The sequence below is a fragment of the Eumetopias jubatus genome, unplaced genomic scaffold (assembly GCF_037043125.1).
Source record: "Eumetopias jubatus isolate StellerSeaLion01/CBP00866 unplaced genomic scaffold, mEumJub1_p1.0 scaffold_1, whole genome shotgun sequence".
NCBI classification, from domain to species: Eukaryota; Metazoa; Chordata; class Mammalia; order Carnivora; family Otariidae; genus Eumetopias; species Eumetopias jubatus.
In genome coordinates this window covers 178,063,054-178,090,806 of record NW_028274807.1, presented here as the reverse complement: position 1 = coordinate 178,090,806, position 27,753 = coordinate 178,063,054, and the positions used below count along the sequence as shown (strand labels likewise).

The 27,753-nt window shown below is 45.4% G+C and overlaps 1 protein-coding gene across 3 annotated transcripts in view; it reads right to left on the bottom strand.

Moving 5' to 3' along the window:
- Positions 1 to 27,753, bottom strand: part of PDZRN3 (PDZ domain containing ring finger 3) — a 240,091-nt gene that overhangs the window by 40,845 nt on the left and 171,493 nt on the right. The window contains exon 1 of one of the 3 annotated variants that reach the window (XM_028101786.1): positions 7,354 to 7,422. The exons of the other annotated variants lie outside the window; for them this stretch is intronic. Within the exon in view, the coding sequence (XP_027957587.1) occupies positions 7,354 to 7,422 (69 nt within the window). Of the gene's footprint in view, positions 1 to 7,353; positions 7,423 to 27,753 lie in introns of those variants that run through there. 3 annotated transcript variants of the gene reach the window in all.

Genomic DNA, 27,753 nt, shown 5'->3' with positions numbered 1-27,753 from the left:
GAATGGGAGACAAGGTGAGACAGATCTTACTCGCTGGTGGTGTTACAAAAAGAGGCTTATTTGGGGGATGATCTGGCAATACTTATTAAGACCTTAAAAAGTGTTTATTCTCTGGCATAACACATCAAAATGTACACTAAGATAGATACTAAGGACTGGTCAATGGTACTGTTTCATTGACAGATACAGTTGGACTGTGTCCTACACCCTGAAAATGCTCTGGAAGCAGGGTCTGTAAGTCATGACCTGTCAGCATGGTGATGGCCATCTAGCTCAATATCAGAAGGAGGTCCCTGGCTCAACTTGTTTCACCCAGAATTCTGCAAAATAGGATTCATTTGGTTAACAAGGTCTTTCTAAAAACACACTTTCTTTGGGCAGGAGGATTCTGCTTACCATCATTCACATTATCGGGAATTACTTTAGATTAATTTCCCATCGACTATTGGAAAGGGAACGTTTATAGGAGTAGGAGGGCATGTGACTTAGGAGGATGCAAGACGATTCTGGAATCTGGGGTGATTGGGAGAGGGACACTGGTTGAAGAAAACTGAAGGTTAATTTGTAGAAGATACACACACACACATACACACACACGTGTGTGTATGTGTGTGTGTATGTCTATATGCACACATATATTTTTAACAAAGACTAACAGACAAAGCTTCACTAACCTTCATTTTCCCACTTGTAAACTAAATATTATAGAACTTACTTGAAAAAAGCCCTGCTTCACCAAAATAAAACGACTTATTTTGTATTCACCAACAAATGGTTGGTTACCTTTTGATCTGAATGGAAGTGTCTGAGATAGGAGGAGCTTGTCCTGCTGCCTCTACATCCAAAGGGAAAATGAAGAAAATCTGCCCCAAAGCTTAGGTAACCTAAGAGTCCTCCCTCTCCCAGTATTTTGGGTTTAACTTCGAACAGAGGGACTGAAACTTGAATGAGCACCAAACTCACCCGGAGGCCTTGTTCAACACAGATTGCTGGCGCCATGCACAGAGATTCGGGCTCAGGAGGTCTGGAGTGTGGCTGGAGAATCTGCATTTCTAACAAGTTCCTACAGGATGGCGATGCTGCAGCTCCAAGAGCATATTGTGAGAATGAATGACTTAGAAGAAACTTCTGGAGACTCTTCAACAGTCAGGAAATCTCCCCTTGAGCCCCACTGCCTCTCAAATCAAGATCCTTGTACTCCCACCATTGAACATTGATGCCAATAACTTTCTTCCAACTTCTGCACTATTCCAGCATATTCTTTATTACAAACTGATGGGTATAATAAAATGTCTTTGAAAAAAAAAAATATCCTGCCAGGCAGGTGACCAGTATACTGGAAAAAGGACCCTTTCCCCAAAGTTAACCAATACACACATACCACTCAATATGCTCTTGGTGAAGAAATAGGAAAGCAAGTCATTCGAAGTAGACACATTCATGCCTTTTCCCAGCATGGCACTCGCTATTAGGCAGCAGAATCTGATGACATTTCACCAATGTTATGACACCTGCCATACCACTGAAGGTAATGTTGCTAGCAACCTTGCTTTGTGAGCTTTAGAGAGCAGATGCTATGTTCCCTGCTGAATCCCACACTGGGCAGAGAATGCAGGAGGGTTATTTTGGCTCTGGCATGCCTCCGGACCTGCTGATGGTATTCTTCTGTGTCTGCTCTCCCCCACCCCCAATGTAGCCATGACCTCTCCCTGCATTATTAATGAGTGCAAGAGAAGTCATTTATTAAAGCTACATTTTTTCACTGTTCCATATGTTTCTTTCTGCCAGCCATGGCAGGCAGGTCACAGGAACGCAGAGAGAGGGGCAGTCGTCTCCCCTGGGGCTGTGTACCACCTGCCTCATGGCGATATGCAGCAATATCTACGGAAGCCATTAGAATCCCAGGACGTGGGCTCATTTGTCATTGCTAAAAGCCTTCCCGGACCAAAGTGGGACCTACTTGATACATTCCTCATTCAGAAGTTAATTTGGTAAACATGTCCTGAATAGTTTACTGGTTATGTGTCAGGACCTGGGGGGTCACAGAGAACGAGAGGAAGTCTCTGCCTTCATGGGGCTGACATTTTTCTGGGGACTGGGGGTTGGAGACAATAGACAAGTTAATAGTATATGAATTATGCTAAGTGCTAGGAAGGAAATAAACTGTACACAGAAAAGTCAGCATGGGTGGGGGTGGGGGAACCTCTTAGATCAGTGAAGGTCTCTGGGGAGAGGGATATTTGAGCTGAGTCCTCAAGGATGAGTTGGTGAACTATAGAAGGAGAGGAACAGCTAGTCTAAGGTGTGAAGACGGAAGGAGTCAGGTGGGTTCTAGGTGCTGCGAGACACCTGCAAGGACCAGAGCAGATGCATGATGGGCGTGTGGCAGGCAGCTCACAGGAGAGGTAAAAAGACATCAGACTATACAGGTCCCTGCAGGCCACAGTTAAGGAGTAGGTTTTCTCTTCAGGGCATTGGGGAGCCAATGAGCAGGGAGTGATATGCTCGGTACTCGGCATGGGGTTGGTTGGGTAAACATGTTGGTTGAATGAATGAAAAGTAAATGTCTTGTAGCCCCTGTGATCTCCATCGGCACCTTCTTGGTCCAAATCACAGTCATCTCTTCCAACAGCTCGTTCTGGGTTCCTAACTAGTACCCCTGTTTCTTTTCTTGCTCCTCGTGCCCTACCAACACATACAAAATCCAATGTGTACAACTGATCACATGGATGAGGCTAAAGGTGGTAACTAGACCTCCCAGGATTTCACAGTGTAACTGAGGAGGTTGAATTAACAGGTAATACAGAAATGAGGAATAGAATAATGTGCAGAGCATCGAGGGAGGGCTCCGTGCAGGGGACACTGGTACACAGGGCCCCATGGAGGCTCAGTGCAGGGATGCAGAGGTACGCAGGGACTCATGGGAACACTCACAAGGGCATCTGAGCTGGGGTGGTGGCAAACTGGCCTCAGTCCTAAGAGGAGAGCAAGAGAACTCCTTTATGGTCATTGAATACTTTGTACCTAAAGAAGAGATCGGTAGAAAGATGGGGGAGCAAGCCCTGGTCGAACCCTAAGCCTTTCCTTTTCATTGCTTCATCAACATCAAAGTGGTTTATGGTCCAATGTTAGCTGAAGAAAAAAACAAGCCCTAGTGATGGATAAATGCCCCACGTGAAAAAAATGGGACATTCTCAGCCACAGACAGGTGCCATGTCATTAAGGTAGGAGGAGATGGCCTTTCTTTTTCCACACCTGCTTTACCTCAACTAATTCGCATTGTAAAGCTGCTTCTAATAATAAAGCTTTTGGAACTGATAGATTGTTTAAGCAAACACACTCTCATTTGCAAGAAAACTAAACCATGTTCAACATTTCTGTATAGAGGTCAAGTTTATGTTCATCCAATTAACGACCATTAGCTCTGTCCATACTTTATCATACCATGACCCGGCCGATTCTCAAAATCAACAACTTCAGGGGGCATAAAAGCACAAATTACATGAACCATTCTCAAATGAACCATTCTTAAAACTGCCTGGGAAGTTGATGGGAATGCTGCATTCCTCCTGAACACTTTTCTCTCTGTCCGCCATTCTCCCCTGGCATGAGGGACCAGAGGCCCTGTCTCAAGTCCTCCCATTTGTAAAAGAACAGACCCAAGTACTCCCAAGCTCATGGAGAGGCCAAGAAGCACATGGCCCTGTTTGAGAGTGAGGGGTCTCCATGTCAGCTCCACAAAGGTGAGAATGATTTTTAAAAATTAAGTGTTCTATATAATACAGGTCCTCTATCCATGGGTTTTGATAAAAATAATCTGTACTGTATAAGAGAAGAATTCAGACTTTGGAATTCCAGCACAGGCATTGTTGCCACCCCCATTTATAATTCCTTTGTGTCTCAGTTTATCTCTGAAATGGGGATAATAGTATCGCCCATCTGTTTGTGCTGCTGTGAGGATCTGATGGAGAAATGCACAGTCAGCACAGTGCTGGCACACAGTAAGTGCTCAATAAATAATACTCTGGTTCCTGCAATGAACATCACTGCAATTAATAGGTTCTCCTTGCCATCTTGAAAATGTGTATAGACTTAAGTGAATGTATTCATTATTATAATTTCTAGTTTGAAGCCTAAGTCCCAAACAATTATTTCCTTATGACCTAATCAAGTGAAGAAAGATCACTATTCTACAAAAAGCATCTGGTCGACCTTAGGAGAGGTGGAAGGAATGAGTGATACTGTCTGGTGTGTCCTTTTCCCTTCCCCCAGCCTCTACCTGAAAACTCTCTTCAAAGCATCCACACACTGGCCTTCCCCTTGTTCTGAAAGGATACAGCTAGAGGGATGGCTGATGCTTGGCTGGTGATGGGGTCCCTGGCAACAAGCCAAGAGAGCCACAGACTTCTCCATCCCTGCCAACACTGCTCCCCCACCCCATCCCCATAACCAGGTGACCAGCTTCAGTTGGGTTCTGGCTACAGCTTTAAAGCTGTCAAGCTCCCTACCCCATCACCCCTGCACATGAGATCTTCTGGGCAGTTAATTTGTCCAAGTCGAAGATTGCACCCCTTGACAACCTTGAAGCATCTTCCTCTCCTGCTTCTGTCCTTCCACTTCAGCAGTGCTTCTGAGTAGTCAAAGTCTCCTGAGATGGGCTAGTTTTCCAAAGCAGGAAACAGCTGCTAACTTAAATGTTAACTGTCCTACAGCCACAGGTCCTGTCTTGATGGTCCCCAGGACTCTACAGTTACCATGAAATCACAAAGACTGCTATACCTCACCCGATCTTACAGCTCCAGGGTGGGCAGGAGGCTCGTCTTGTACCACCCTCAGAAGTACTCCCACGATCCCCAAATACCTTGGTGTATCCCTTAAGGCGTGCTGCAAATCTCTGATATGTGTGCACTCCTTGCAGTACCCTCTGGCGGCCAGGCCACTTTCTGTGTTGCTGTTGTTTTTCTAATGTGATGAAAGGTACAATAAGGTATGTGTGCAACAAGAGGCAAAGCCATTGTTCTGCATCATTAAGCTCACAGCAGCCCCAAAAAGACATTGTAGGCAGCTTGCCAAAGGCCCTAATGAAGAGCATCTCTTTGAATTATCTCTGGATGAGGAAAGGATAAAGTCTGAGCCCCAGAATATTTGATCCTCTTTGTGTTGCTGTTATGAGGGCTTACTGAAGCCAGACACACTGGACCTTCTGGAACTGTAATTTATGGAAACCTTAATTTCTCTGCTTTTAATAAGGCTTTGCATAATAAGGAAGAGAATGCAGTTATTAATTCCTGCAAGTGTTTTGTGAATTCCTTTATGCTACGGTTCAGGACTCCCAAAGAATAGGAGAAAGGGGATTTACTTAGTTGGCACAAGGGTAATGGGTCCGAAAAGTAGTTTGAGTTTCCTGAAAATAAATCTGCATGGCTTCCTAAATTGCTGACAAAGTGTATTCCAGATGGAAGTCATTTATCAGCAATTTACTGCATGATGCTTTGGCCAGAAATATTTCCACATAAATTCACCTAGTAAAAACAAACAGAATCCAGGCTCTTTCTTTTGGGGGGCTAGGGGGGAAGAGTCTAAATAATACAGATGAATAAAGCACAAGGTAACACGGATTTGCAGGAAATGGGGTGGGGCAACCACATTTTGGAGGGTACCAGTATAATTAAACACATCTACGACAATGAATGCTCAATATTTCTGTGCACTGATGGTTAAAAGAGAAAATCCCAGCAAGTTACTAAGACTCTGTTTTTATGCACTATATTATATACACAGTAGTGAAAGTCTGTCATACAAACAACCACCCTGGTGATGGTTCTGTTGTTCTGCTTGTTTTGGTTCTGAATGCCTGACTCACTGAGAACTGGGGGGCTCACAGCTCACTGCACATAACCTGGCAGAATGTGGATTACAACATCACCGTAGGATCACACAAGGGATGGAGGCCAGACCTCCACTGCCAGTGGCACTTTTGCCCAGGCTTCCAACGTGCTCCCAAAGGACAGAAGTCCAGCAGAGTGCGAAGCGTGAAGTCATAGGTCAGAAGTCTATGTCAAACACTGATTTAAGATGCTTGTTTGTTGTATAAGAGATGTGCTCTCCCTACAAGCGGTGGTTGGCGGGGGTTGGGGGGGGGGGCATGACCAAGCCGCAAAAGGTTTGATTTGACATTCTCTACGCTTCAGTGGAGAAAAAAAGCGCGCGCGCGCACGCACACACACATCTTTTCTTCACTAAGGGTCACTCTGTCATGGGATTGTCCACAGAGGCAGCCAATGCACAGAAGCCGCCTTGTTTCACTGCGTCTTTTTAATGCTATGCGCCCTCTGGTGGCTTGTGCAAAAATGGTGCCCAACGGATGGCTAATCAAATTCTTTTTTTAAGCTGTCTGGCTCTTTAGAGAATATATTAATATGCCCCCATTCACTGTGATAAATTAAGGAATAAGCATCTTTGTTTTCTTACCACAAAGACCTTACTCTGTCATTCTAATTTAAAAAAAACCTTTTTAATAGGATTCTAATTTTTTTGATTGCTGAAAAAAAATTGGAAGGAGTTAGAATGATTTAAGGGGAAAACACTTAACTGCCAAGTTAGGTTACCAACAACAGTATGAAAACCTTATAGTTCAGGATAAAACTTGAATATTTAAAAATAAAACACTCAACACAAATGTAAGGTAAGTTATCTGGGTTAATGCCTTAACTATCCCATTTCATCTTAACTGAATTTTCACGTTACTCATAATGTAGAAGTTTCGAGAAGTCATCTGCCATGGATGACAGCACCCAAGATCAAGCCACCTGCTCTTGAAGTTCTTAAAATTTTCACAGGGTGAGGTATAGAATGGCAAGTGTGAAGCATAAATCTGAACCACATGTCTCAGGACAAGAAGTTGCTGAAAGAATCAAGTCTGCGGTAGACGCTTGTGCTCTACTGAAAGGCGTGCCTCGTAACTATTTGTAAACAAGAGACAAAACCGCACAAGCATTAATCATCATCCCCGTCTTCTCTAACTTGTTCAAAGGGTGACCACGCTCTGACCCTTCCTAAGACATTCACTGACACTCCAGAGAGCGGTCCGTTATAAAGGAGCTTTGTGACGTGACTGCTGGAAACATACTTTGTGTCTGTCAACATCTATTTAGATATTCAAATACAGGCACCTAAGTGCCACTGTGAGGGAAAGCACGTAAGAGATTTAACAGAAAATGTACCAAAAAGTCAGAAAAGCTGTCTCATTCACAACACAGATACACCCCCAGATCCCCAATTCCTTCCTGAGAAGTTACAACTCTGCCAAGGAAGTGCCAGTCCACTCCCACAGAATAAAATGCAACGCGTTACCTGACAAACTTCATAGAGCAATTTGTACTGCTCCTCTTGCTTCTGCAGGCTGCACAAACTGCATCCCATGTTTAGAGAAACGTCAAAGGAAGGCTTCAGTACTCGCCAGCACCCGGGAAAAGCAGCGTCCTGTGTGTGAGCATGAAGGTATTCTCGGAGAGCCTCAGGTGCATCGGGCGGCTGCCACACTTCACATTGGCGTTGCTCTCTAAGGCTGCAAACAACTCTCTCCCTTTCCACGCTTCCCCTCCTTCCCTCGCAGCATGCACACACACACACACACACACACACACGCACGCACACACACACCACTCCCTCCTCTGAGGGACTCTGGCAGCTGGATTGTGGTCCAATGCACACGCTATATATACTGCTGCTCATGCATATTAATCAGCTCTCATTGACTATTCATAACAGACAATGATACAGAAGCTATAATTGCCAACTATGACAGTTGAGATTTCTCTAATTAACAAGCAAGTGCTTCAGTGGTAGGGAATAATAAAAGACACTAACAATTTTGTAAGCCATTTTCTGGCAGTTACAAATAAACATGACTGCGTTTTTAGCAAGGTCTCTTAGGATAATCCCTAATGCATTTAAGCTAAGTAGAAATTCATTTTTAAATACATAAAATTTTTGATGATATAAAATGTATTTAATGCTACAGATAATGATGGCATATAAACGAGTTTTATGGAATGCACATGTTTTGAATAATATTCATATAATATTTAGCACTTTACCAAGTTGCAGGAAAAATGTGCCACATATGAATAAAATATAAAAATTTAAATTGCAAGATCTACATGTGTGTATGCAAAGTAACCAGGGGGTTGTAAGGAGACAGGCTGCCCTAAAGGTGAGTGAGCAGATAATCACTGCTAAAGTACATTTTCAGTTCCCAAAGCAGAAAGTTATTTCTTAAAGGGCTGCCCGGCTAACTGGAAGGAAGAGAAGTGACCAGATTTGTACCATCTCTATAGCTACATGGATGCTATGGATAGCTCAGAGCCCATGCCACTGAGCTAATTGTCACTGGCTACTACACATCTGGATCTGATACTCCACAGCCGCCTAGACTCACATAGCTCTGCTCTGTGCCAGCGTCAAGAAAGCAGGGAGTTGTGATGATACACGGAAGGTGAACACCCAGAGCATTTAAGAATTTTTATCCTTGCTGCCTTGCCTCTTGTCTCCCTTCATTCAGCCTCTGAACCAGTGAGTTTGATAGCTTTAAAAACAAAACTTTCTTTTTCAAGTCATCACCCACCGCCTAAATGAAATGCACAGGTACTATTGTTTCAAAGCAAATCACTGATGTTTAAAATTCTCACAACTGCTTCCAAACCTTCACCACCCCCCCTCCCCCCCCGCCTCGATATTTATAAAGGTTGAACTGTCTCTCAGGAGGACTCCCACGTCTTGCCAAGAGGCATAACAGGGCCTGAAGAATAATGCTCCCTTTCTCTGGGAGCCCAGACACACCTGTGATGTGAGTAAACCTGTAAATAAAATCCCACTTGGGCTGGTGGCCAGCAGATACATCTGGTCCCATTTCTCAGACCCAGACAATGAGGCATGGCAACTTGTCACAGATCAGCTCATAGCCCTGGCTTGCTGGGGGTGGCGGGGAGGAAGGGAACCTTCATCTCAGACCCACACTTGGTGTCCCCACCATGGCTAGAGCAAAGAGCAGAGGCATGACACCAGGGAAAAGAAGCCACAGATGGGGCTGGGCAGTGGCAGTGACCTGACTTGCCCTGATGCTGGGAAGGGCCCTATGGATCCCTAAGCAGGTTATTGGGAGTTTGGTTTCCTGATCTCTAATTAGCTATAAAACTACCTACCTTGCAGAGTTTTGTTGCAACCATGTGAGAAAACACAAGTTGTCAAGCGAAAACCAGAGGTCATGCTTGTTCACTGCCATCCCCAGAGCCTTCCCTCTCTCTGTAGGTCTGCTCTCTTTGATTCCAAGTAAGATTTCAATTCTGTCCACTTCTGTTTATCATCCCTGGTGCACCATCCACTCCACCTGGATGACATCAAGAGCCTCCTGATGCACTTTCTGCTTCCTCTCTTGCCCACCCATGGGCTCCCCACTCTACAAGGTTGCCAGGTCCATCTTTATAAAGCAGAAACAGGATCACTTCTTTCGCTTGCTTGAAAACCCCCACAATGACTTCTCATCACACTTGGATTAAAATCACATTCTTCACCGGGCCTCCAATGCCCTAGAAAATCTGGTCCTTGCCCATCAGTTTCTCTATACCATCATCTACCGGGGCGGCTCTCGTCTCACCCTATCCCCACTGAGCCGTGTCCTTCCTCAGGATTCCCTCTACCAGAATGTCCCTCCCTCCCTTCTCCTTCCTAATCTACCCAGTAACCCCATCTCAGCTCAGAGAAGTCTCATTAGAAAAGCCTTTGCTGGGCAACTTGTGTGAATCTATTTCTCAATCCTCCAAGTGACTGTGTGGTATCATCCCATTCATTTCCTCTGTCTTCCTGTTCATTTATGCTTGTTTGTTACTCACGGTCTCCTTAAACAAGGACATCGGCTTCCTGGGGTGGGGCAGGGAACTGTGTCTGCATTGTCCTGCGTGGGCCAGCCCTGTGAAGGTGCTGGGGAAACACACGTCCTCTGGTTGAATGAAGAGGTGAAGGCTGATGTCTCACAGACTCATACCCTACAGTGAGAACTGGAAGTACCATATACGGAGGACAACGGTGTGTTTGGTTCTCTTCCCACAACGTTGTGGGCTTATAAATGATCTTTTGGTAAGGTCTTGCGTTCTACATGAGCTTGTATCCATATTTTTCTTGCACATCCACAGATAAATGTAGAAATGGGCTCCTGCTAAAGGAATAGGGAATGCAAATCCCTTTGGTCTTTGTTAGAGAACTTTCCCAAATCTCATTTGCAAGCCAGGAGAGTTTTATCACAAACTGCCCCGTACTTGAGAAAAGTTCCTCCAACTTTTGGGTCTGAGGAGTCCCCCACACTCTTAAAAAATTATTGAGAAAGCTGAAGGGCTGCTGTTTATTTGGGCTATATCAATCGATGTTGATCAGGTTAGAAACAGTCAGAAATATGAAAATATTTATTCCTTCATTCGTTTAAAATAGCAATAACACACCCACTACATATTAACATAAATAACATTTTTTATGAAACATTACCGTATTTTCCAAAACAACAAGAATTTTTTGGGAAGAATGGCATTGTTTTACATTTTCACAAAGCCCTCTATGTCTAGCTTAATTGAAGACAGCTGGCCTTTTGCTTCTGCATTCAATCATTTCTGTTATGTGATAGAGGGACTTCTAGAAAACTCTACTGCACTGTACGTTCATAAAAGAACGAGAGCAATAGAAAAAAATAAATCTTGATGTTTTTATGGACATAGCTTTGACATCACAGACTTCCTGAAACAGTGCTGAGGACCGCCCGCCCCCACCCCAGGTGCCTGGGTGACACGCTGAGAATCGCTGCTCTAGGAGGACACGTCAGTGAGTTAGGCGTCTAAGAACCTCATGCTTGGGGGTGGGGAGAAGAGTGGAGAGGCTACTAATTCAAATTCAACTCATGGTTGGTTTTCTACTCTTATGATTAATTACGTATTATTTGGACTCAAGAATGAAAATCCCTCGTACCCATTATGCCTAAAACAAGACTTACCAAGCTGATGATCTGCCTTAAAAATACCCTTTCCTCTGTAAAATCATCTAGTACCCCACCCCTAGAATAGTTGCATTTTCAAAATGCTGCTTTCACAGAGTAAGAAACACAACTGCGCCAAAGGAGGTTCACCATACTATGATACACACCAAGGCATTTAATGCTGCCGATCCATGGGGCACAGATCTTAATGACAGAAGTTATTTACAATAGAACTGTTTTTGAGAGAACGGCTGTCCCAGGAAAAATGAAAAGCTATGGGCCACACAAAGACATGCATTGTTTGATGAAAATGCTGAATGTCCTTTTCAAGTTAGTAATTGCATCATCAGAAAGTGCCTAATAAGCTCACGAGAGCACACAGCACGCCTCTTGGATGCTCTGTACCATCAGACACCTCCTCTTCCTGCCTTCACGGTAATGAAAAATACAGGGCAAATAAGGGTCACCGAGGAACACACAGAGAGAGACAGATAGAAGAGGCGCATACAGTAAGGGCTGAAGGTGCCCAGCGAAGAGCCTTTATCATCATTCTTTGAACTTCCTTAAGTCATCGGGGATGCCACAAGAGTCAGCAGATGGAGACAACAACTTACGTTCACTTAATTGTGGAAACATCTATCTATAATTCAAGCATATTATTCCAGCACACACACTGGGGTGCCCATTTGTCTGATACCTGTCATCTGACCTTCCTGTTGTTCCCCATGTATGAGGAACACAGGGGTCATCAAACTACAGACGCTCGAAAGGTATGTTCTTCTGGGAAGAGTGATGACAAAAAAGAGGTGGGGATGATGGAGCCAAGTTCATGCTGAGAACTGGAGTCTCGTCGGGGGCCAGCACCAGTGAGTTGCAGAATCTATCCCACCTCCTTCCAATCTCTGAGAGACCTGCCCACTGGCTCTGCTTTTCCTTAAGCGCTTTTCAGCATTTTTCAGGATTGCGGATTCATTAACTTGTTTCTTCCTGATTTGAATCCCTCTCATTTCAAGTCCTACTGTACCACGCAGCTAGAATCATTCCGCACACACACACACTCACATGGCTGATAAACCACCACCCTCAAGGCACAGTCCAAGCTCCCAAGCTCATGGACCTGACCCCTTCTGCTCTGCCCGGCCTCCACTGTCCTCTATTATCCAGCAGCGCTTCCTGCATTAGGGTCCTTCACCCTCATGTCCGTACACATGGCAGGCCCTCAGCTTGCACGGCCCAACTCCATGGTCTTCGGTGTGCCCCTTAAGTCTCCCCACTGCTGCCCCTGGCAACAAGGACTGCTCTTCTGCTACCTCCTTTCTGGCACGCTTCATACTGTGTGGTCCTTCTGTGTTTCCATCACTCCCTTCCTCACTGGAGAGGGCAGTGGAGAAGACGAGGCCAAATTCAGCTATGGAGGCCCCCCCTCCCCCGCCAACCCCAGATGCTCAATAAATCTCTCGTGAATAAATTTGGCATCTGATATTCACGGAGTGCTCACTCACTATAAGGCACTTTCCTGAGTTCTGAGAACACAACAGTGACCAAAATGGACATAGAGTCCAACGCTCACAAGAAGATCAAGGCCATACACCTGGGAAAAGCACTTTTTATGCCTGCTATGGTCTGGATGTTTGTGTCCCCTCCCAAATTAATCCGGTGACATCCTAATGTCCAGTATGATGGTCTTAGGAGGTCAGGCCCTTGGGAAGTGCTTAGCTGATGAGGGTAGAGCCCTCATGAATGGGATCAGTGTTCTTATAAAAGAGACCCCACAGAGCTTCTAGTCCTTTCTGTAGTGTGATAATACAGCAAAATCTGTGACTTGGAAGCAAGCCCTCACCCAAGCACGCTGACACCCTGATCTAGGACTTCCAGCCTTCAGAGCTATGAGCAATTTCGGCTAATTATAAGCCACAGAACCGATGCTACTTTGTTAAACAGCCCAAAGGGACTGAGATACAACCTTTTTACAGGGCAAAAATTGCTCCTACAAGCCTTCCGTACTAGTCACGGCCAGAGAGTCAAATCACAGTCTGTTGAGGAAATAGTTTAGTAACTTCTAGTTAACCTTCATCTTTGTTAGGGTGACCCTTCAATGGCCTGTCTGAATCACATTTAGTGAGTTCTTGAACTAATTCTTGAACAAGGAGTAAGAACTGCTGGGAAGCCAAGGGTGGATGAAAATCACATCATCACTGTGAAGAGAAAAAGCAACTGCCCCAAAATGTCAGAACACACGAACGTCACATGAGTTGAAAAAAACCTATCATAGCAGCTTTGAGTGTTCTGTTTCTGAAGAGCTATATAAGTTCAGAATATCTGCTCAGGACCTCAACTCTTATTTTTATACATGAAAGGATGTTCTTCCTTTTGACCAAGGTGCTACTGTCCTGAGGGCATGTCCTCTGGGCTCCAGGTACCCGATGAACACCCTGGCTACCAGAGACCCATAGCTCGTTGTTTTCACTTGAAGCAATTGGGAGCGAAGGCACACACTGAGCCCCGGGAGGGACAGCAGGGAGAGATGGGTGAGGGCAGCAAGCACCCTCCCGCCACAGCTGCCCTTCAAATGCCACCCAGACAGATGAGCATCAGGATCCAAGGGTTGCCTGATGAACCACAAAACTGCTGGACAAGAATGCAGCCAGAGCTACAGGAGTCAGCCACGGGGCAGCAGAAACATGAGGATTTTTGGTGAAAGCGGCCAGTGGGGAAGAGCTCCAAGGGGCCTCAACTTCCAATAGAAAATTCAAGTTTTCTGATGGGCTTGAAGCCTGGGGGATGCCCCTGTAGATGCTTTTATTACTCGAAGGCCCCAAAGCACGTTGTGTTTGGGGTGGTGCCAGTGCATCTTATTGTTACTGGTAGTAAGTGTGTGCCTCTGTTTCCCCAATTATATTTGAGATTCCTGGAGGGTGGATTCCTGAGTGAGTCATCTCTAGGACCCCTGAAATGCCCAGAACATCCAAACCCTCTCTAAATGCATGTGAGTTCCTCCCAGAGAAGAGGGAGCACATCCATTGGCCCTGGCTCAGGGAGCCAAGTGGGGAAGGGAGGCTAACAGTTCAACTCAGTTCAGTCCAGAAGAATAACTCATGGGTCGTAGGAAGGAAATTCATAGTCTCCCGGGACTTTGGTTTCCCCATCTTACAGTGTGGCACCCACCCTGCAAGCCAGGGCTGTGGAGGGAGGACTTAGTAGAGAGAAGGCCTATGAATGTTCTCAGAACACAGCTGTGAGTGCGCAACCAACCAAAAGGAAAGTGACACACCAAGGGACCCAAAGCCCTTCCAGCATGTTGTAGTGCAGGGGGTGGCAAACTTTTACCATAAAGGGCCAGATAGTAAATAGTTTACATTTTGTGGGCCAAATCAAGAATACTTTGTAGGAACTTACATAAACAACCATTTCATTATTTTATTATTTTTTCAAGATTTATTTATTTATCTTAATGAACAAGGGGGGGAGGGGAGGAGCAGAGGGGGAGAATCTCTCAAGCCAGCTCCCTGCTGAGAGTGGAGCCCAACATGGGGCTCGATCTCATGACTCGTAAGATCATGACCTGAGCTGAAACCAAGAGTCAGATGCCTAACTGACTGTGCCACCCAGGTACCTCTAGAACAACCATTTTAAAATGCAGAAAACATTCTTCATATGCCGGCCGTATATAAACAGGCTATGGGCTGGATTTGGCCTGTGAACCAAAATTTGCCAACCAGACTATGACAGAATGAACAAAGAGTTCTCTGATACAGACAGCATGATGAGGCAGTGCTTACCCGTCTCCCCACGTCACGCAGGAGAAAACGGAGGGCAGGCAGGCAGAATGGCTGCCCGTGGCCAGTAACATTGGAGACGAGATCCGGATTCAGACTGTGTAACCCCAGAGCCCATGATCTGCTGTGCATCCGTTTGCTTCCCACAACCTCATGTGTTCATTAGGAACACTGGTGCACGCAGAGAGGCTCTAAAGGCTGGGTCCCTGTTGAGAAGTGGCAGGAGCTGCTACAGAAAAAAATCTAAGCAACACAATGTACTCGTGATGATCCTGATCAACGCACAGCCTCTGTAAATAACTGGCTTGCTGAAGAGGACAAGGCAGGCCTTGCTGCAACTGTGATGTGTTCCTATCTCATGCCGGATGGTATTTTCCTTTTTGATGTTTACAACCACCCAGCAGCCTGATCCCAGGGGATGTGAAATGTGTCAGGGCCTCCCTGAGCCACTGTGCCCGCGCACATGCGACGGACCCCTCAAAGGCTACATTCTGAATGGCACGAGGGGGTGACGAGTTTTGGAGCTCTGTGACCCTGGCCAGGCTCCCAGCAATGCTGGGGGTTATCTGAGGCCTGCCAGGAACCACGTGGGTCTGTTCCAACCACTGGGACGTGGGATTCCTGACAGCAGGAAAGAAGATTCCAGGCCTGGAGTCGGGGAGGAGGGCGGAAGAGAAGGAGACATGACAAAGACAGATGTGAGGACACAGAGGCTGAGAAGAGATGAAAACTGGAGAGGGCGCCAGGCCAGGATTTGGGGGAATTAAGATGGGGGCAAGCACATCCTTCAAAGTCCTGATGGCTTAAGCCAGGCTTAACTGTGTGGAGCCTGAACTCGGATGACAGAGAAGGAAAGCAAGTGATGGGACCAAATAGCCAAGATGAAGGACACTCAGCAAGAGGAAAGCAGGAGAGATTTGGAACTTGGGCTAAGGGACACACAAAAAGGGCACCGACTGTGTGACTGTGGATTCAGAGAAATGACCAGAGTAGCAGGCCAGAAAAAATGTACGTAAAGGCATGACTGGATGTGACAAAAGCTGGGATGGACAAAGGAGGAGACAGGACTTTATCTCATTACATTAGAGGTCACAGACTGTGTGCCGGACCAGGGCAGGATCTTCAGAGTTTTGGATTAGGTGCTAAGTAAAAACACAATCAGGAACTCTCACCTAAAATGTGTATTTTGTGGACATCTTCTGAAACACTGCTCAAATCTGACACATGTGTGGCAAACAGGGGCAGAGTAGAGACTGTCCCCTTGAGATGGGGGTGGGGGTCTGTGGTCCCCACCTCCCTCCCAGGCCTCCTCACTGGCTGGTTTATGCTGGAGTACACCAAGGCACCCAGGTCCCTGTGGTGTTGGTAATGTATGAAGATAGAAAGTGTAAGAGTCTCGGTGGGAGACCGCTGCAGGAGCCTGCAGGGCGGGCCATTCAGTGGCCTGCCTCCCTCCTCCACCCACACAGCTGTCCCGTGAGCTCACTCGGGAGGGGGCGTGGGAACCAGGCTGCTCCCAGCTCAGCGGCTCTGGCCAGCAGAGGTAGGAGGAAACCAGCAGCCGGAGTCAGCGCCACGGGTGGAAAGAAAAGCCTCGCTTCAGACCTACCACCTACTGATTCACACCTTCTTCATACCCGCCTGCGATGAGCCAGACACTGCTGTTTAGTGATAAACAGGGAACATAAAATCCCAGTCCTCACGGAATAGCTGCCCTGCGTCTGACTTACCGCTGCTCTTGCTAGGTTCACCAATGGCTTCCCACTGGGTCAAACTCCAACAATCCTGTAGGCCTTGGCCTAGGTAATTTTTCTGCAGCAACTTTCCACTGGGGGAGGGGGAATCTTTCCACTTCTACACTGGTACACGCCCAACTTCCAGCCACAGGGAATCACCCTTTTTGATGTATGGCCTCAACACCATTAACTTCGTATTTTTCTTTAAAGCTACTCACTCAGTTTTATTTTACATAAATGTATTTTTGAAAAAAAACTTTACACCTCCTGAAATGGGAAACCACGATCACCTACACTATATAAAAATTACTATAAAAATAATCATGAATGTAAAAAGAGAAAAAGGGGTCCATTCCCATACCACACAAAGATTATGTGCCACCACGTTTAACATGTTTTTGGAATGAACGTCCGACTTGGCACTGAATTTCAGCCCCATCATGACCTTTCCCATGCCTGTTTTGTCAGACTTTCCTGTCTCCCCCTCCACTGTGCTTTCACTGAGTCTGTTAGCTCTAAGTAGGATACCCTCTGCATACTCTGCTTCTCACAATTTGAACTCCAAGCTTTTAAATCCCATTCATACTAAAGCCAAGCCCAACTTCACCCCTCAAAATGCATCTCTAGATCCTAGGTGCTCTGTACAGCACCTGCTGCCATCTGGTGTGTGCTAGTTTCTGGGGGGCATGTCTTTCAGTCTCCTGAACCATTTAAACCGGCCAATGTTACGCTAAGTGTTGGGGATAGAATGGTGACTGTGACCAGTTCCTTCCTCCTCTGGGAAAAGCTACAAGTTCCTGAAGACAGAAACCCCAGTGTTTTATGACTAATAAAGGGCTTTGTTACAGTGATTCATCAATAAGCAATATTTACCGAGCATCTGAACCACACATCCTGCCCGCTGAGGGGACACAGAAAAATTGTAAAACCTTGACTTTATACCCAGATTGCTGACAACCCCTCTGGAAGATAAGACCGAACTCTAAAGGAGGGAAGGGGAGGTCTGGGCTGCAGAGAGCAGAGGTTGAGGACAATGGGGACCACTGCTCCTAATGACCCCCACAAGATAATTACAACAAGGCTCCCTGGGGCCATGCTTCTGGGTCTGCTGTAATTAAGACAGCCTCTGTGAAGGAGGCAGGGTTTGAGCTGGCTGTTGCAAGATGGAGGGAATTTAGATGTGGGAATAACAACCCAGGTGGAGTAATGCGTGTGAAATAGCGTGAGACTTGCTAGTGGCAGATGGAGCTGGGTACCTGGGCCATGGTGGAAATTCCAGAGGGATGGTGGTCTCGAGGGTAAATAAATGGTGGGACAGAAGCCATGTCCAAGGAAGTGGTCTGGGACTGACGTGTTTGTTGGCGTGAAGGTGGGAAAATATAAAATGGCAAGAGGGTGACAGAGGGTAGAGGCAGGAAGTAGTAAGAGCCCAGATCCGAATTCAGAACTGGGTGTCCTAATGGGCAAATTACTTGGTACATTTTTTGGTGGATGCCAGGTTGAACTACTGCCAAAAGTGGGTGGGGAAACATAGCTTCTCTGTTTTAGCCTTGGCCGGACTCTAGGATTTAGGACACACCCCTGCCATAGACTGTTTTTTCCCAACAGCCCGTAATTGAGCCACAGGCTCCTGGACTGTTCCTGTCTGAAGGAATTTGTGATAAAGGAAAAGCACAAGCTGGATGGATGACTTGGGCACTAACAAGAAGCTAATTCACTATTTTAAAATCACTCAAGATAAACAAGTAGTGACGAAGAGACGTATTTGAGGAAAAACAACAACATGGTGAAGTGGGGCTTCATAATTCACTTGTACCACTAAGGTTGTGGGCTACCAAGTATGACATTACTTATCAAGCTTCTATCCTGGATTTACTTTCGATATAAAACAGCACTTCAGAGAATAAGTAAGCAAACACTATTATGACCAATGGCTCGTTTTAAGAGAAAAATGCTCTTACAAATGGCAATACTAATTTTTTTAACATTCTCTGGGAAAATAGAAAAACTTGATATACTTGAGAACCGGGTAAAAACTACTGACATTGTACTTCATCTTTAAAACTGATATATGTGAGTCCAAAAGCTAATGAAGTTGCCTCTAATACAAATGGGGGGGAAGTAAAACACTAGATCATAGGCCACACTCATCCGCTTCAGATTCTAGTCTTATGAGCAGAGCCCAAGGGCAGAGAAAATTGAAGTGATTTAAAATAGTCTCTGATAGGATAGATCTGATGTTAGTGGGCCTACTGAGGTGAAACAGTAATATCAGAGAGATACCAAGGTGTAGAACCCATTAATGGGCTTCCAAATGTTTGGATGCCTGGGACCGCCACATCTTTCATCTACTGTGGGGTAGGCAGAGCTACGCTGGGTAGATCAACGAGAAGGCCGGTAAATGGGTGTTCTGAAACCACGATTTATTTTATGGCATGAATCCGGGAGCCCTAACAGCATCTTCTTTCACTCTCTACCTTCCACCCCACAGGGGTCCCCGTCAGCACTCCGAGTTCTGCCCATCTTCTTTCTGAGTCCCTCTACCATGGCCTACCTCAGGGCATTTCATTATAGGAAAAGAAGCAAATACACCGTAATGTAGACAGAGCATGTTCCTTCACAGCTCCGCCTGAGCAAGCTGTACCACAGTCCCCCTCACCTGTCATGCACGCTGACCTATTTATTAATTGTACCATGAACGCTAGAGACTGCTAGTTCTCTGCCACTTGGGGGCTCATGGACCAGTAAAGTTATCAAGGGGAAAAGTGCCTGATGAACACAGTGGTCAAATATATGCACTGTCTTGTAAGGACCTTTAAACTAATTTATTAGTATCTTAATTGGAAAAAAATCCCCAGAGAATTACTGGACATAATCTAAGAACTGACAAAACAGAGTAAATTTATATTGACGAAGTACTCACTACACGGTTCCGTTTGGCTCTCTGCGGCTGCATCCTCCATAGGGACGTCCTCTTTGTAGGTACGGCTGGTACAGACACTGACATACATGCCCGTGAAGTTCGAGAAGATCAGGCCACCAGGCTGCTCCTGGTGACAGGAAAGTTCCCTGCCTGGAGGAACAATGGCTAACCAGGGTGCACGGAACGATGGAGACCTAAGTGCTGTTCCTTCTTTAAAATACCGAAATGTCCTGCAGCAAGCCAGTCCTCTTTACTTGTGTCCTCCATGTCTCCCATGGCCATGATGCTGGTGGGGCGGACTCCCAGTTCCCGCCTCTCCCACTTCCTTTATTCCCACCTTTATTCCCAGCTCTCTTGTGCCAGTCTGAACACAGCCGGCTAAACCGTCACTGTTTCTAGGAACCTCATGAAAATACAGGATCTATGCAATCCATGTGTCTGTCTCCCTGTTAACTCCCCGCCCGCAAGTTAGCTGCGTTGGTGAAGAAAGAAACTCTGTGCACATCCTTGCTCTATTCCCCTCCCCTTGTTCGGCTCCTCCAGTTTCTACAGGGAATGGAGGCCTCTCCCCCTCCGAACTCAGGTTCTCTAGACTCACAGCGATGGTCTCCCCGACTACAAACCTTCCCACTCTGCTGTCCAACCCAGCCCTTTTCCTGAAACCACCAGACCTACAGACTCTCGAATCTGCCGGCCCCCAACCTCCTCCTGCTGTTCACCGCCACACTTCTTGACAGAGGAGTCTATGAGGAGGCACCTCCTCTTCTTTCTCACCTCAACACCATGTGGTTTGGCTTGCCCTCATGGTCTGTCCCTCCTGCAGACAAACACACTCTACTGAAACCATCTCATCTAGGGTCACAAGGACCTCTCGAATGTCACAACCAAGAGCCTTCTGTAAGTCCTTGATTCAACCTATCTAAGCAGGAGGACCCAGAGACCCGTGGTCCAAGCTTTACCTCTACCAACTTGGGAGAAAATGAAGTTGCAGTCCAAAAAAGACTGGGGGCCTTGTGGCCAAAGTCACCCAGCCACTCACTGGCAGAACTGGGATGTGAGCCCAGCTTTCTGGCCACTGTGCTAATGCTTTCCCCCCCCCCCCTTAAATGCCCCCACTGGTCTTGCTTTCCCTGTAAGGTCTGACCCTGGTAACCATCTAGTCCTTTTTAACTCCTCCTGAGTCCTGAGAGTATATATTCCTGCTCTCCATGGATCCCTCTGGTGACTCATGCAGGTGTTTCTTCTCCCTCCTGCCTTCTAAACGAATGTAGATACATTCCAAAGTCACAGCCTTTCCAGCAGTTAGTAGAGTTTCAGCACAGATACTAATTCTCTGCTCCCCACCTCTCTTCTATGTGTACTCCTGTCAATGGAAGTGCATCTGAGAAATACCCTCTGACACCTACAGGTATCCTTTCCTTTCATCACCTGTAAATAATGTAAATAAGTACCCACTGTGCGAGGTTTTGCAGAGCCGGGAAAAGAGTCAGGGATTGGGGCTCAGACTGCCGAATTTGAAACGCTGGCTCAGCCACTGGGACTTGGCTTGTTTCTGCCCTAGTGTCCATGTCCTCATGGAACCACATAGGATTGTTGTGAGGATCCCTGAGAAAGCTTTTCTGAATTACTTGGTACCGTGGCTGGCTCAAAGCATTCATAGAAAATGGCAGATTTCAGTTTGTTGTTATTTTTTTAAAAAGATTTTTATTTATTTATTTGAAAGAGAGAGACGAAAATAGCAATGGGAGGAGAAGGAGAAGCAGGCCTCCCGCGGAGCAGGGAGCCCGATGTGGGACTCCATCCCAGGACCCTGGGATCATGACCTGAGCCGAAGGCAGACGTTTAACCGACTGAGCCACCCAGGCGCCCCTTGTTCTTCTTACTTAAAGTTTCATCAGTAATGTCTGTCAGAGAGAACACTAAGCCCCACTTGCTTCTCTTGAGTGGCTCAGTGTCTGTAAGGCTCAGACACAGGGACCAAATGGCACCATCAACTTCAGATATGCTATGACAGATGCATGAGAAGTCATATGGGGAGAACAGGGTAAAAAGTTAATTCTACTTAGGATGTCAGAAAAAGCTTCATTTTGAAGAACTGAACATTGATCTGAACCCTGTTTGCCCTCCTGGGAATGAGGCTCCTCTAGAGACCACATGCCAACTTTACCTTCTTAAAAGAGCAGTATCATGTCCAGAAAAACACCCAAAACAGTTAGAACAGAATTACCTAGACTTTGAGGTACACCACAATCTCCCACTCCTGGGTGGCTGAGGTGGTGGGATTGGTTAAATGCAGATCCTAAGCCCTACCCAAAGAGGCAACCTGGGCACCGACCCCGGTTTTTCAAGCAGGTGGTCCATGAGTCATAGGATGAGCACACCAACTGTGATGTGGCACCAAAGTCAGAACAGGCATCTTACTATTTAAAGCTAATCACCTCGACTACCACTGCCAGTTTCTAGCGCCTATTAAGCATGTTCGATTTCTCGCTACAATGTTGTGTGCAGTGTGGTTGGGGTCACGAGGCTGATGATGTTCGTGGGCTTTTGAACCTCTCTGCTTCTTGTATGTTTCTTTGAGTTTTATTGAAGCCTGTTCTTTGAGAGAGAACAGGAAGAAATCACGGGTAATTAAAGTTTAAAATATTCTTATTTCACGGTGGGGATAACAAGTGAAACTACAAGTAATGATGTAATCCAACTTGTCAAAAAGGAAAATGAAAAGAGGAGACAGAAGGCAGGACAGAGCCTTGGGACCGGGCATGCCATGTCATCTTCTAATTAACTAACTGATCCTTTAAACTGTCAAACTCAGAGAGGGGCTCTGTGGCCTGGCGTCTGATTAATATTCATATTTGGGCACTCGATGCTCTGATTTAGGTCCCAGTGGTTGTAGTTAAACATCAGTCTTTAAAAAAGAGAGAGAAATAAAAACAGGCCTGGCCAGCCAAAATCTCCAGGTTTTACATTCATAGGGAAATGAGGGGAGGCCACCCTGAAGTCCATAATCCACGGCAAGAACAAATCCTCCACGGATGCATATTGATTTCTGAATCATGATGAGGACTTGTATATTGAAAAAATAATTATTTTGCTTCTTCCTACTGGCAGCCACATTGTTAATCACACTCTGTGCCTCATTGTTAAATAAGCGAACGGCACATGTAAAATTACATAGCATTCGGTAATATAATCAAGCTTTTAATTTCAAACAAAAATAATTGAATATGTAATTTAATCAAAGCAAGCTAGAATCGATCATTTAAACTATACTAAGTGGCAACTTGGACTTTTGTTCTTATGGCACAGAGGCTGCGAAAGAATATATTTCCTCCTTCATATTGGCTTTCCTTGACTAAAAAGTACTTCATTCCAGGGTCTAAGAAGCACCCATTCTAACAAATGCTTTCTGTGGAGAAGGCAGGTGGCTTAAAAAACAAAACTGACTCCCTCATGGTGAGTCCGGTTCACACTCCCCAACCACCAACAGCCGGGCAGGATACCCTGTGGGTTGCTCTTCCAGAAGGTGGTAACATGAGGAAGGGTCCTGCAGAGGCACTGGACCCATGAGGCCTTTTCCTTCACGCTCAGTTCACATTTAAAAAATTAAAAACCTTCCAAGGAAGAAAATAATTCAATCCAGTTCCGCTGTTGAGTTCCAATGGCAGTGGCTTTCAGAAACAATTTCCCAAATTATAATTTGAGCCTCGCCTCTCACGGTATAAATCCATCCTGCAGTACTCCATCCTGGATTGAGATGTCCCGTATCCCATAAACTTTCTCCGCTGCAATTCCTCTTTATCCTATAGAACTTATTAAACATTCTCAAGCTCTTGTTTAACTTACTACTAAGCTATTTCAACTTAGATTTAAAAATGGGGGACGCTGCTAATGCAGGCTCAGACTGGGATCATAATTCACACGCATTCTGAAAACAAGTGGTGTGGAACAGTTAGACTCAGGCTGATGAATTCAACCAACAGATATTGAGGCCCTACCATGTAATCAGACACATTAATAAGTCTCAGTTCATTTCCGTTTGGTGGGGACAGAGGCCATACCACTCGTCCAATCAATACATTTTTAATAAAGGAACAGCCCACTTCTAATAAATAAATACACACATTACAAATGACTTGTAGTGCTTTCTAGATTGAGAAGAAACTCATGGCCAATTTGGCTCAGGGCACAGGTTTAAATTCCAGAAGGCATTCATGTACTTCTACTAAGGAGACCTGGAGAAGGATGAAAACCACGCAGCGGCATTAAGATTATGTTGCCTGGGTCACAGCCATCTATAAAACATCACATCTAAAAAGGTCCAGAGGAATGTTCGTCTGATGCCACCCCCATCGGGAGCCTTGGTTCATCGGCCCCCTTGGCTGAGACCATCAAAGTCAATGGTCAAAAACATCCTTCCCCCTGATAATTATTTCTAGGGGGACATTTCTCATGCTCTTAAAAAAAAAAAAAAAAAAAAAAAAAGAGCTGACACAATGCCCAATTCACAAACGCCCACCTCTCCTTGGAGTCTAGGCCATCGGGGAAACCTACCGTCCCTTCCAAGCCCGACCTGTGAACTCCACACCGGGAGGAATCCAATACTGAGGCAGGGAGAGTCTTGACGTCTCACTTCAGAAGTCAACCCACAATGCCACTGCGCCGCCTGCCACACGACATCCTGTGCTGTGTTCCTCAGAGCTGCAAATACTCCTTTGGGTGGGGAGCAGACTCCAGGGACTCCGAAACTGGCTCTAGTCCACAGGCAATAAAGTAATTAATGGTGTCTTTCAGGGCAAGCGCAGTAAAAATATAATTGCTCTCAAATTTTTGCTGCTAATGAATGATTAGAACAGTCAATATTTGTGTTGTTGGGAGTGGAGTGTGTGAGTGCGTGAATGTGAGAGAGAGAGAAAGAGAGAGAAGAAGGAGGAAGAGTCTTTTGGATGCAAACACCCAAACCAGTCTATCAGCTTGGCTAACAACTTTGAACCTCCGGACCACAAATGCTGAATATGTTGACTTTAAATGTCTATGGGGAACATATGCTATGGATCAAAGAACACACTGATTAATCCAACAGAGACTAAAGTCTGTCACTTTGGTCATGGTGCAAAGATGTGCCAAACAAGGTCACTAAAGAGAGTAAATAAATGGGAGAGAAATACCAAAGTTAAATTGGTTTCAAAGAGGGGCCGAGCTGCCAACTACCTGTCTAAATGTGACTGGATCAGGTAAATATATTTCCTTCCCCAGCACATCTGCCCACTTGTGTGAAAACAGCACTTCCCCTTTCTTAAGACAACTACCAGCTTGCTGACGCCAGGTAACTCTCACTCATGCTGTAATCATTTACTATTACATTAGGTCATCAGCTTTCCCTCTGCTGAATCCCACAGACACTCCAGCTTCTCATCACACATGCACAGCCCTGCGAACAGATTTAAAGATAACTGCTCATGTTGTTTAATGGGAAGTTGGTTCTCCTAAGTAACAGGAAGCCAATGCTAGTATGAACAGTGAACACAGGGAGAAAACTGTGAGAGCCAAACACGATCGGATCTTGGCTACAGCGTATGTAAGACAAAAGCTGTTTTTTTTTTTTTTTAATGGGCCACTTTGCCCAATGGTTAGAACACAGACGCAGCTGAGGCCATGGCAGCGAGCCTGATTCCCTTGTGAGGAGGACAAATGGCCTCATAGCTGCAGAATGAATCCTTCATCTCCACATCATCCCACAAATATGCACTCCTGGGGTGGGGGCAGGGCAGGTGACTAAAACAAAGGCAGGGTCAGTATGGTGGGTTAGTTGGGGGGGGGTCGCAGGCAAAGGTGCAGTAGGGGGGAGGGGGTTGGAGTTAGACTGGGCCACAAACACATTTCCTTTCTCTGCCTCCAACGTGGTGATGGTCATTTGTTATCTTCTGCCAAGAAACCACAAACTATCTGCAAACTGCTGTGGGCATATACCCCTTGGATGGTCCTGTTTAAATGTGCTTCTGTCTTACTGCACTGAAGACAGAGCCGTGAGCTAGGAACCCCATGCTCCTCCAGGGAGCAAACTGTGAGGTCCAGTGGGTTCTGGCTGGACCAGGCTCCATGGTGCCATGACTCATGTACTGATTTAATACCGGGAAGTCCAAAGCACACGCGTTTCCTTTCAGCTCTCTTTCTGGCCACCATATTTCACTTGGTTTCAAGTTTTGAGTGACTTCAGGGCTGCCCCCACCCCTGCCCGCCCCCTGGACAAGCCAAGCGAATGCTTCAATTAAGAGAGTATGGTTGAATAATTTTATAAGTTATTCATAAAGTGACAACTGGTTCGACAACACAAGCTTTCCAAAGGAAATTCTTTTTAACTAGCCACATATCTGGTGGTGTGTTTTTTGGTTTTTTTTTTTTTTTTTGCAAGTCCACTGCAGTTGTCCCTAACTTGTTCTTCTGCATAATTTATTGGGCAGCTGTCAAACATGCATGTTCTCTTGTCTCATATCTGACATTTGCACAGTGAGAACTGACACCGGAAATGCGCGACGAACAAACAGACACTCGGGAGACTGAATAAATGAAAGCAAAGAAGTACAGGGATGAGAGAAAGTGGTCAGGACAAAGTATGCTACCTCCTCTGTCAACGGGCAGACCTCTGAATGGATTCACTGTGAATTCTTGAGCGGCCTGCAGAAATGGGACTTACTTCACAGAAACACATACTTCACAAGGACGGGTAGTCTTTCATTTATAAAAGCACAATCATTTTAATATAAAGTTGTTTCCTTCTTGCTTTACACACACACACACATATATACATATATATATAAATCTATGTATAACTTTATACAATCTACCATGATTTTATAAAGTCAACAAATGTTGATACTGTAATAGAATATATGGTTTGAGAAACTCCTGAATTTCCCCAAAGAGAATGCCTAATTCTTGCGAGTGGGCCAAATAATGCAATTCTGAAAACCTCACATGCACAGACAATTGATCTCCGTGCTAACCCATGGAGCATTGTTGCTAAACTAACACACTCATTCTTTTTGATCTCTTTCCATCTCCTGCATTGTACTCAGCGCCTCTTATCCTTGTCCAACATCAACAGGTCATTTGCAGAGTGGTCAGTGTTGGCCAATATAAATAACCATTATAAAACCTCTAGCATGTTTTAAATCAACAACCCAAGTGGCCTACACTGTTTAAAGAATAAATTCCAAATATTTTGATGGCAGAGGGTAGCCAGGGCCTGTGAAAAGTACAGGTACAAATTATAAAGTAATCAGATCACAGCAAGCTCTTCTAGCACAATGTTCTCTATTTTTAAACCAGCTTGAAAACAAATAGAGACAACAGTGCCCCTTGGGCAGGATGGTGAGCCTGGGCTTTGTACCTCAGGCAGGTATGTTTCAGAAGAGTTCATACATACGGCTGAAATTACCAGTACAGACACAAATGCAATGGTTCTCAGCCAAATCTATAAGAGCCAGAGAATTAAAGAGCCCAGACAAACTCAGACCAGGGAGTGGCAGTGATTCCCTTAGTCTCTAACTGCCAATCTCTCTCTCTCTCCCCCAAAGCCCATTTGCAATGACCCCCTATGCTCACCTGAGCAGGGCGATGCATTGCAACATCAACGTGCCTCCAAACAAACTCTCCCTCGAAAGAACAGAAACGGGCTGATGTGAATAGTCTGAGAGTTGCTGATGTCTCCCTTTGAGAAGGATGACATGTATCCTCACTCCAGATTTACCTCTTCTGTTTGCGTTGCCCAGGTTGTTATTGGAATTAATCTGCATTATCTCAGAACACAGTCATTAAGCTGGGTGGAGTAGTATCTATAAATGCTAAGGACCAAGTGGGCCAAGAATAATATTGACCATGACCATGATCTACATTTATTGGCATGGAGAGACGGCTAGAACATGGTGCTAATTGAGAAACAGGAGGTTCTAGAACAAGCACCAACAGTGCAGTATTATTTTACATATAACTAAATAGGTGGATAACACAATGCGTGAATAAATAAATACATAACATCCAGAGGATGTTTACTCAAATCTCCTGTGTACCGGGATAGCAGCTGATTTGAAGTCTCTGCATTATTATTATTATAAAACATTTTTTAAATATTGATGGTTTGGTCTGATTGGTTTATTATCCCTAGGAAATTTGTCTTGAATTTCTACACTCTTTTGGTGCACCGGCTGATTTCTTCTAGAGTTCCATCCAATTTTGCATCTCCTATTTCAAGCTGTTTGTTTAGTAGTGTACACATCTTTCTGGTGAACTGAACCCTCCCCA